General features: G+C 35.0%; 1 protein-coding gene across 1 annotated transcript; it reads left to right on the top strand.

Annotated features, from left to right (window-relative positions):
• Positions 1-6940: 6940 nt before the first annotated feature.
• LOC132608975 (large ribosomal subunit protein uL14-like) lies at positions 6941-11174 on the top strand. The gene is made up of 4 exons (XM_060322805.1): positions 6941-7097; positions 7188-7472; positions 10608-10649; positions 10923-11174. Exons 1-4 carry the CDS (start codon positions 7085-7087, stop codon positions 11030-11032), a joined length of 450 nt encoding a protein of 149 aa, XP_060178788.1. The 5' UTR covers positions 6941-7084; the 3' UTR covers positions 11033-11174.
• Positions 11175-12043: the final 869 nt, after the last annotated feature.

The raw sequence follows: 12043 nt of genomic DNA, 5'->3' as shown, positions 1-12043 counted from the left end.
ATGTTTAAAATATGGGTTATCAAACTTAGTTACAAAGTAAGAGCTGCATTGCTCTCGAGTTGTTCAGTAGAGTCTAATCAGACAATAATAAAAAATAAAACGACATTGACTCATTGAGAGCTAAAGTACTCAACAGATTTTTCTTAAAAACGAATCTTTATTTTGTTAAACGTCATTTTCGTCTAGTCTAAAAGTAATAACAGTGGTTAATTACATATTCAAAGGGTATTAATAATTATTACATTTGCCACCCAAATTCTGGCAAATTCTTATCACTCTACCTCTTCACGCGTTTTGCTCAATTCATAGTTGAGACAATGACACAAATTTGTAATTATCATAAGCTTTTATTTTCTCTGTTCCATTTCTAGATAAACATTAGATATTAATTGAACACAAGCTTCCAATATTTTGATCACATACGGCTTGTCTGTTGTTCTTTTCCAACAGTGTACAAAATGAATAATTAGTCCTTGTTTTATCTCTTTCATTAACAAATCAGATGAATCCAATATGTTGTGGATTCACTAGTCACTACTATCTTTCTAAGATTTTGTCCATGATAGAAAATAAAATTGTGTAATTCTTCACACCATAATCCTTGCAATAAAATGAAAGCTTAGTGATAATGACTTTGTACCGATTGGCATATTAAGAAGTGACAGTAGCTTTTTTGACTAACTAATCAACTAAATTGTGTTTAGACGGCTACTTATAATGTTAAAATGTAACATAAGTTGATTGAATATCAATATGTTAAAGTCCTTATGAGTTATGATTCCAAACTCTCGAGAACCACCTCCAAATTGACCAGTCTTTAAAAGTTTTTTTTTTTTTTAACTTATTTGGGGTTGAGCGAGACACTTACAAAACGCTCTAAGACTTGCACGTGGAGTTTTGTTTTGTAAGACTCATGTCTTAAGCGTGCGTCCTAAATACGACAAATGCTTAACCTTCAATGTTCAGGGATTATGTCTTGCCTGACATTAATAAGTAAAACACCTAGTCTAACGTACCCACATTTTAAAACACTATTCCAAATACCTAATGAATAATCTGGTACATCCGACTTGAATAAAAATGTAAAAATCAACCTAAATTCCTATCAAACACATATGGAATCCGCGACTTTTCTAGCGCAAAAAAAAAAAGTTGAACCAAACTAGTACAAAAAAAAAACATTAATAAGTTTCACGCACGAAATTCGTGTGTGAAGCAGCTCTTCTGTTTTTTTTTTTTTTGGTGTTACCTTTCAAATCACATTTTTTTCCATACTTTGGGCAAAGATTAGTCATGTTTCAAAACCCCAAAATATCAATATTTTATATAAAACTTAATATATTTTTTTTTGCGTACAATAATGTCGGCTCATTACATCAAGTCCACCTAAACGTTTGGATCGTCGTTTTAGGGGTTCTAAAGTGCCCCGAAGTAAGTTTTGAAACTTGTCATATTTATAGGGTTTTGATTTAAGTGTTTTATTATATTTGAATGTACAAATATAAATATTTGATTTAATAATAATTCATCCAATACGAGAGGTTTATACTAATTAAAAAATAATTCATTCCATTTAATTACAATACTAATTCAAAGCAATACAATAATAAATTACAATAATAATAAAATCTTCAAGTTCTAGAGGCTCTATTACTTCGAGACGTGCTTGTACTACCACGGCCTTGTTGCCCACACGAACGCTTGTCGTGGCCATATTGCTTACATGTAGAGCACTTGCGAGAATAAGTTCTTTCACTAACATCCATTTGATTGGGTCTACGACTCTGTGGGTTAATGCCCAATTTCCTGATGTAATCCTTGTTAGCAACTATCGAAAACGGCTCGTTTGGCCAATAAGCTTCATTACCAAGTGGGTGGAATTGACCGGAATATGCTCTGAGGTAACTGTGGACCTTGTATTCCCCCGCCACACGAAAAGGTATGTAAGGCTAACCCTTCTTTCACAAGGCATGTTTCTTTGGCCATAACTTGTTACCGTTTTTCTCATTCTCTTGAAGCACTTGACAGCATGAGAACACGGCATGTGGTACGTTTGCTACCGCAAGTGCATGTTCTTGTTGCCTCATAAACGGTATGCACGTTTCCACCCTTACCGTTGCGATAACCCGTCCTAACTTCATACACATGTTGAATTGGGTCATACTCGGTCATTTGGTGATGCTCACTTTTTTTTCTATAATGATCCATATTTTTGAAGGGCTTTTGGCATCCATGTCCCGCCGTCGGCTAATATCGCTCTAGCCAGCCTTGTCCTAACAACAAATCGCTCCACAACCTGCTTGAAAGTCATTCTCACCATTGCGGTGACGGGTAGTCCTCGAGCAGATTTCAGCAAGCCATTGAAAGACTCTGAGCTGTTTGTTGTGAGCATGCCCCATCGTTTGCCTCCATCAGCATGAAGCGTCCATTTTTCAACTTCGAGCTTCATCAACCAAACATATGCGGGTTCACTCACTGCCCTGATCAGATCCATTTTTGCAGCCCATTTTCGTTGTTGATGCTCCATCGCAGCCCCCCACATCAATTTGTTTAGAGTGCCATTGTGAAACGTTGATTGCAAATTTGCCTTCAAGTGCCTTAAACAATAGCGATGGTAAACAAAGGGAGGCTGACACCTCGGTAAATTAGCCATATTGTGCAATATGCCTTTATGACGATCAGACAACACGCATATGCCGGTACGATCCTTAATAACATGAGTTTTCAAATGGGTCAAAAAGATCCCTCATGTGTCGTTGCTCTCGTTAGCGGCAATTGTGAAAGCAAGAGGAAACATTGACCCATTGGCATCCATTCCTATTGCAATTAGGAGCTTGATGTCGTAGGCACTATATACATGCGTACCATCTATGGATATCACTGGTCGGCAGTGAGCAAAACCATCAATGCATGGTTTGAATGTCCAAAATACGAAGTTGAAGATTTTACCCTCTATAAGCCGCCACTCTACAACAGTACCATTATTAAAATGTTGTAGAGCTGCCATATACCTTGGCAGCGATTGAAAAGAAGTATGTCAATTTCCGAAAACCATCTCAAAAGCGCGTCTACGCCCGAGAAATCCCTTTCTGTTGCTTATGGTTTTACTATATACGGTTTGAACGTTTCGAATACAATCTTTGATGGGGATCCTGCACAAGTTTAAACAAACAACATTTAGTAATGATCTTTTAATCGATATAAGACATATAATGTACTAGGTAGGATAAGTTACCATGGCGATTCAACAACGTCTTTAAGTAATACTTGAGCAATCATGTTTGTATCTAAATTATAATGATCTGCTCGATTTTCTTCCATATCACAAGTGTGTCTTTCGCGGAATTTTGTGATAGCCCACATACCATCAGGCTTAACAATTCCCCGAAGCAACCACTCACAGCCTTGATACCATCGTTTATAAACTAGTCTCCATATCTTTGTGTTTGACTGATCAACCTTAAACTCCCTTATGTCCTTAAAACAATAAATTTTGACAGCCCGTTGCAACGCCTTTTTGGATGCAAACAACATTCCCTTTGCAAGGTAGCATCGATCTTTGTTGAGATCCTTTGGTTCAATCCAGGTTTTTTGGCGACTATCATCATCTTCTTTTGTGAAGACAAATGCATCATCACGACCCTGCAGGCTGTCAAGATAAGGGATATTGTTAGAATGCCACTGAACTGGGCTTTCAGAAGTTGGGTTTTCAGCCATCGGTGGTGGTACGTGGTGGTGCATTGGTTCTTGTTGGTTTTGGCTTTGAGGAATATTGTTGGTCATACCAACTTGAACATCATCATCATCTTCATCATCGGTTACCTCTGCATTATTATCTATTTCATCGTCATCACTTGATGATGACTCATAATAATTAGGAAAATCTTCATTATCAAGTGCATTCATCCTCCTACACGAAAAGTAACATATTTTAAATACCAACATCATATATATATATATATATATATACACAGAGAATTTAATATCAAGGTGATGAACTTACTGTCGTTCATAAGCACTGTCATGGTGTGGAGAATGATCAACTCCACCGAACTGAGAGGATTGACCAACATTCATATTTGGTACCACTGGCGAGTTTTGAGAATAGTTCCTATAAAGATTTGAAAATTGGTTATTTACCAATTCATACAACAAACATGTGCAACTACACATAATAATATGAAAAATCCATATTTACCAATTTTCATTGTAAGCTTGATTAAATTGCTGGCTTAGATTTTCCTACGGCACTTGACCACTCAAAATGTCTTCATAAGAACTAAAGTCCCCATAAGTGTTATCATGAATAGACTGGACTTGATGGACTTCTTCTCGAGGTATCTTTTCAACATACATCTCAAGAACATTAATGAATACTAAATCACGATATTCTTCCGACGATCCCAAATAATCATTCAAAGATTCATCATCGTTGATATTGTACATTCCATAACACACTACACCGTTTGATATTGTTTGTGGATATCTGCCAGTTATTGAGATTCCAAACTCAGTGGGTGTAGTTTTCATTCTTTTGTGCATATAACTGACTAGTGTTTCATAATTTAAAGTTGTTGGAAATTTAACATGGGCTTTTGGTTTGATACTATAACGAATGGAGTAATTGTCCTAGACGATATCTCCATGCCAAAATAGTGAAACCTTAACAGTTGAAGCATTTTGAGACATTTTTTCTATGAAGTTTGATTTTTTTTTTTGAATGACTTGTAAGACTTAGACTTATGAAGTTGATGAGTTTTTCACTCGTCAAACCTTCAAGTTAAATAGACCACTCAAAATTGTAATGTGTGGTGTGTTGTCAAATCAACACTTAGATTGCGCATTAAAATGGTGCGCAATACAAGTCGTGTTAAAATGGTCAAATAATGCAGCAATGCATTGTCAAATCAAGACTTTATGTGTCATAGATTCCTGAAATTGTCATGCGTGGTGTTACATTGCGCATTAAAATGGTGCGCAATACAAGTCGTGTTAAAACGGTCAAATAATGCATTGTCAAATCAAGGTGTTGGGGGAGGGAGGCCTTTTCATGCACGAAATTAGTGCGTGAAAGGATAAAAGCCTTTCGCGCACAGTTTCTGTGCGTGAAAGGTTAATTTTCCTGACACTTTAAGATGTTAGGCCTCCTGAATTCGTGCGTGAAAGGCCCAGGTTGCATTTTTGCAAGTTGGTCCTTTCACGCACGAAATTAGTGCGTGAAAGGCCCAAGTTGCATTTGTGCAGTTTGGTCCTTTCACGCACGAAATTCGTGCGTGAAACCTATTAATGTGTTTTTTTTTGTACTAGTTTGGTTCAACTTTTTTTTTTTGTGCTAGAAAAGTCGCGGACTCACACATATGCAAGCATTCAAACGGGTCTAGATTTATGTGCAAACATCCAATAAAGTCATCAAGCCCCAACTGGTTTGTACTTCATAACTAAAGTCAAATAAGAAGTGATACAAATTCATCAATATAGAGCAAAAATGATCCACTTTCCTTCTTCCTTCAAATGGGCTGGTCTTTAATTTTTGTCCTTCAAAATCTGACTTTATGGCTAGCGGGACATAAGTTTTGTAAGATACGTGCATGACTTGTGTGGTATTACTACCAGCACAAAATAGTAACAGAAGTGCAAATGATCCTTAGGATCCTTTTCAAATTGAAAAACCTTTCCCTCATCAAACTGGAAAAAATTAAGTAATTTTTACTTGACATAGTTTACTATGTTACATATTTATGAAACATAACTATACTTTTTAATAATTAAGTTTAGTAGCTATAACATTATATTTTTACAACTTATAGCTACCCACTTTTCTACCAATTAACTTATCACTCCCCACACCCCTATTTTTTAGCTCCACACTTTCTCTCTCCCCCCTTTTTCTAAATATACACGTTTCTAACTCCCCATCTCCCCTAATTTCGTGCTTTTCAAATCAGTTTCTGATTTCTTTCACTTCCTTTTTTTACTATGTATTAACTGCTCATTAATTTCAATCTTTTACCCCCAAAATTCAATTCTATTTCCTAAAATATGTAAGATTCTCTGTTATTTTTGCGTTTTAAACGACGAATATATATTTGAATTCATCTGTTGAAATATCGAATTCAAGTTGAGTTCATAATTGAGGTAACAACGTTTTCACTGCAACTTTTTATTTTTTTTATTTTTCTGAAATTTTGAAAAATATAGTCAAAATATATGAAAAATATATCTGAAATATAGTCAACAGAAACCAGAATAAGTAATATTGAACATATTAATCAAAATATAATTAAAAAATATAGCCAAAATAGAGTCATAATTGAGGTAGTAACGTTTTCACTGCAACTTTTGTTTTCCTGAAAATTTTCTAAATATAGTCAAAATATGTGAAAAATATATCTTAAATATAGTCAACAGTAACCAGAATAAGTAATATTGAACATAATAATCAAAATACAATTAAAAATATAGCCAAAATATATATGAAAAACAACTAAAAAGTTCAGAAAAATATTAAAAAAAAAGTTGCAATTACACGGTGAAACGTGTAATTTAGTTGATGAACAAATGGAACATTAAACAGAGATTTTTTTTTTAGTTATATTTTGGGAAAAAATATGAAGAGAGTTTTTGAATTCAAATTTTATGTGAATGATTAGATGTTGAATGAGATATGTGATTAGATATGGAAGAAAATAAGATTTGCGTGATTTATGGAACATTAAAAACAGATTTCTGTTTAGTTTGAATTTTTTTTCCCCTTAAATAGAGGCATTATTTGCTCAACAGTTCGGTGTATTTAGTCTATATTTTGGCTATATTTATGCGACGCGTCCAGAACCTAAATATAGGAAAAATAAGCTACGAATTGTAAATAATGAACTTATAGTTATAACTTGTTAGAGGCAGCTAAAAGGTAGCTATTTGTGAAAATTTTACAAAAATTAAAGAAAATGGGCCGGTCTAAAGCTGCAGCCCAAATAGAGTCCAAAAAGTCCACAACCCAACATTCTTCGAATTAAACCCTAAACTACAATTGCTATCTATAAAACCCTAACAAAACCCTAAATCTCCATACTTCCAAGAACCAAAAATGTCAAAACGAGGTAACTCTACTTCCCCTCAATTCAGTAATCCTTCTCAAATTACATTTCGCCTAATTAATTCATTTTTTGTTCTTGCAAAATGATGTTTAGGGCGTGGAGGGTCTGCTGGAAACAAGTTCAGGATGTCACTGGGTTTACCGGTGGCGGCGACGGTGAATTGTGCTGATAACACTGGGGCTAAGAACCTTTATATTATATCAGTAAAGGGTATAAAGGGCAGGTTAAATAGATTGCCATCAGCTTGTGTAGGTGATATGGTTATGGCTACTGTTAAGAAAGGGAAACCTGAATTAAGGAAGAAAGTTATGCCTGCTGTTATTGTTAGACAACGTAAACCTTGGCGCCGAAAGGACGGTGTTTTCATGTACTTTGAAGGTAAATTGTCACTTTGTTTTTTGATTGTGTTATGTGTTATGCTTTGTTGGGGTATTGAGTGGAAAAGAGTAGAGGGATTGGTCCCATTATTCAGTTTGTATGCAAGAAATATTCATTAAGCCATACCCATGTTTGAGATCATATGATTTTATATTTGTATGCAGTGAAGTATCCATGTGGTTAGTTATAAAGTGTTACCATTTGCAAAGATTAACGAAAATTACTGTACAAATTGAGGTTCAGTGGAACCCTCAGGGGTTGGCCTGGTGGAAATTGGCTTGAGCCTTGGGTGCTCCCTTTCAAGGTCTCAAGTTCGAAACCCACTGGGTGCAAACAATTTCTGAGGGCCATTGGACTGGGTAAAACCCTGAATTACCCGTGGTGCACTTGCGGGAAACTCCTTGCTGAGGGCCTGTGCACCCCCGGGATTAGTCGGGGCTCTAAGAGCCTTGGACACCCGGTGCTTAATCAAAAAAAAAATTGAGGTTCAGTGGACATCAATGTAGTAGAGTTTAGGGTGTTGGGACTTCCTTGCTAGTATAGATATACTTTTTTGTCTATTTCTCCCAAATTTTAAGCATTATGTGTATAGTGGAATGCTCCTGTAATGTGTTGTTGGACTTGGTATGCTTTCTTTATTTTATAGAAGTGATTTACCAATGAGAGCTGGTCTACCCGTACCAGCATTGAATTTTTCCTTTTTTTTGGTATGTATTATTTTGGTATTTGAGATATAAGCAAGTCAGCTTCTTGGCTGGAATCGAACCTTAAACGATCCAGTCAATATAATTACACAAGCTTGCGAAAAAGAAATAAGTCAGTATCACTCGCCTGAATCTGATTCTTCCCCATGATTTTTCAGGCCCTTTACCTACGGGCACATTTCATCCCTCCTTCATATGCTTCCGGTTACCAAAATAATTTTTTTTACAATTATATCATTGCTTAAGATTTTGTTGTGTGTGTGTTTTTTTTTTCTTTTTTTTTTACAAAATTATGCTCTACTTTTAAAATCAGTGGGTTGTTATATATTGAAAATGTATTGAGCAAACGCACTCTGTCCCAGAACCATAATTAATGTTCTGTGGCAATTTCTTCGTTTTGCGAAATGAATGTTATTTCAGCTTTCAATTACTAGTCCACTAGGTCTTTTCTTTCATGACTTATTGGACACATGGTTGGATTACATTCTTTTTATACGTTGTGTTTTTCCAGTAGTAGTATCCACATAATAATTTCATATATCGAAAGCAGATTTAACAATTTGGTGGATATTAGATGAACATGGTAACAACAATGTTGATCACAGGTTTGAACATGTCTTCGAGGGCTACTTGAAATAAATTAGAGTGGAATGTAATGTTTGCAGGATTAAGTAGATGAGAGTCAGTCATTAGATCAAGTAGGTTATCAGTCTTCTAGGACCTTGCTCTGTCAAGCCTGACATAGCTCATGTTCGATTTCTCTCTTGTTTTTCGGTCTCCATTGGATTTTTCTCTCATTCTTCAGGTTGCTTTGCTGGTAATGTAGTGTTGAGAATTGGATTTGAGTTTCTCTACACTTCCCATGACCAGCTATAGCCTAACCAATCTTCCCCTTCCTCGGATGGTAACTTCTTTTACCATCCCTGTCAAGGTTGGGAAACTTGATATCATTAGTTTCTTTGACTTCTTCATGTTTTTGCTCTCTTTTTACATTATCTACACTTGTTACCTAATTGTCTTCTTGTTACAATTCTCTTCTGGATTTTTCTGAAAGAGGCCACATTTGAATGGCGTTTTCTTCTCCTGAAAGTTATACACATGTACCTGTTTCCGTGCAAGGGTTATTGTTTGTATTTGCTGGTTTTGGGGGTTGTCTTGATGTATGAACAGTCGGGTATATAATCGAGTGGGATCTCCCCAGGTGGACCTCTCTTTTCGCGATTCGATACATTCTCTCCTTAAGTTGACCATGTTTAGAGATAGCTGAACTTTAATTAACATATGATCTTAGTAGTGGGTTAGGAGTTTTTGTCCTGTTTAAGGTGTTTATTCTGTTTTTTGAAAGAGTATAACTTGTACCTTGCAATTTTTATCATGGTATGACTTTCTGTATCTTGTTTCTTATGATTCTGTTTCCGATGGAATGAGTAATGTATGTTTACAAAAATTTTGAAGCTTCGGATTGTGGGCTGTGGCAGTGGTAGTTAGAATTAGCCATTTGATGGGTATGTGCTGTCTTTTCCCGTTATAAATATCTACTAACAATTTTTATTTTTTTTGAGAAAGTCTAGCTTTAAATTTTGAACCAGACTTAGTCAGGTGTTAACATTTCATCTAGTGGTTAATACAGTTACTAGTCTGGGAAATTAATGTTGTCTATCGTTACAGATGCGCTTATACCATTCAAGCACCTTCTGCTCCATATGGGCCCAACATGAAGTAACCTATTTCTTCCATTCTGCATACATATAGGCAGAAATTGATGAATTGGTGTCTGTTGTGTTTTAAAGTTATCTTTGTTTCATTTCTTTTCAAATAAGATTATAGTCTTTTTTTTTTTTGAAAGGGTAACATTTCTTGATTTTTTTACACATTCGTTTTCAAAAATTTCTTGCTATTATGGTGTATAACTTAAAGCATATCCAGCCATTAGTCAAGTAACAACCTCTTATACTGTGGTTGATACAGTTACATGTCTGGAAAATGGAAGTGTCCATCGTTACAGATGTGTTGATTCCTTTTAAGCTCACATCTGCTCCATTTGGATTCTATATATGTTATCAAGTTGTAGCATTTTAAGCATTATATAGTGTGTGTACATAAATCTGGTTCAATGTTTTCTTGTTACTGTGTTGTATAACTTAAAAACATATCCAGGCATTAGTCAGGTAACGACCTCATTATAGTGGTTGATACAGTTACATGGCTGGAAAATGGACGTGACCATCGTTACAGATGTGTTGATTCTTTTTAAGCTCACATCTGCTCCATTCAGACTCTACATTTGTTTTTGAGTTCTAGCATGTTAAGCATGCATCTGCAAGGTGGATGGAGTGTGTTTTAGTAGTTATGTTTTGTAATTTCTTCTCAAGCGCAAGAATGTTTCTAAAGGTAAAGCTGAGATCATAACATGACATGTATCCTTCTGCAGATAATGCTGGTGTGATTGTCAATCCCAAAGGAGAAATGAAAGGTAAGCTAATGCTTAATCTCAATCAAGAAAATCTATCTAAATTTTATGCATTGGCATGTCTGATCAAAATTTCAAAATAAAATCTTCTACATGGTTTTTGTTGTATCATGGATGATACACACTTCCCGTGAAAGAGCGATTTGCATAGTTGCATTGTTAAATGAAGCATGTTTTAATTCTTCGTTTAGCCGTATATCAACGATTTAAACTGTTTAGTTTTCTAAAATTTCTCGATGTATGTATTGTTCATGAGCTGCTTTTGGGTGCCTGCAGGTTCTGCTATCACTGGTCCAATTGGGAAGGAGTGTGCTGATTTATGGCCGAGGATTGCTTGTGCTGATTTATGGCCGAGGATTGCTAGTGCAGCTAATGCAATAGTTTGAACAAAGATTTAACCTGCAGATTATGATGCCTTATTATTGTATCTCATATACAGAGTGGTAACAGATTCTGTGGCCATGGATTGTTGGTTTCTAAATTTAAATCAAATCAGGTACAATACAAATTTATCGGTTTTAGCTGTCATATCTTGTTTTTAATTTTGGTTGGTTTGACTGTTTTATTCAATTTCTATACAATGTTAAATTAATGGGAACGTTATCTAAGGCAAAAATAGATGAACAAGGAAATGGAAAAAGACGAAGAAGCCTGAAAACAAGTTGAACAAATAAAAACATAAAATACCATAGTATTATAAACGAAATATCAAATTACTTTAGAAGCACTTACTGTAAAAGTAAAAGAAAAACGGTGAACTTATCGTAAAATTCTACTTTGGTTCACTACTCAAACCTCCAAGATCGTATTCTCGATTGTAAATTTGTAATGTTAATTAATTTTGTATTTCTGTGACTTTCCGTGTCTTGTAATTCCCCTACTATTTTCTTTATTTCACTTCAGACTATAGGTGTTTAAGTGTTAAATCCCTTCAAACCTTCACAGTTGGGAACTTTCAAAGCTTAAAGAGCCGTATTTTGATGTAAGAAAAAGAAAAATTTCGAGGTTGTGGTCACTTGAACTGTTTTGTGCGTTTGATTTGATTATTTTCAGTTTTTATCTTTTAAAAATCAAACCAAAAAGTTAGGCTTTTGGTTTGTAATCAGTTTTCTTTGAACTCTGAACTATTGTTGATGAAAGCCGGACCACAGTACTCAACACCCAAATTGATTAAAAGTAGTTACCATTGAAGTACTTTTGATTATTAGCTTGTTTTGTCTTAAATACTAGCAAGACCAAACAAATTGAGGTGTTAAGTAACTATTGCATGATTAAGTAAAATGGTCAGGATTCAATTTTAATTAATAAGAAATTAGTACAGTTCATTCATTAGCCGTAAAATTTTACGTATTATATGATCATCAAAGACAATAATTCTCAAAGCAGGTACAATTGTT

Source organism: Lycium barbarum, chromosome 9, assembly GCF_019175385.1.
Source record: "Lycium barbarum isolate Lr01 chromosome 9, ASM1917538v2, whole genome shotgun sequence".
Taxonomy (NCBI): Eukaryota; Viridiplantae; Streptophyta; class Magnoliopsida; order Solanales; family Solanaceae; genus Lycium; species Lycium barbarum.
Note: the sequence above shows the minus strand (reverse complement) of the source record. Positions and strands in the feature narration are given on the sequence as shown.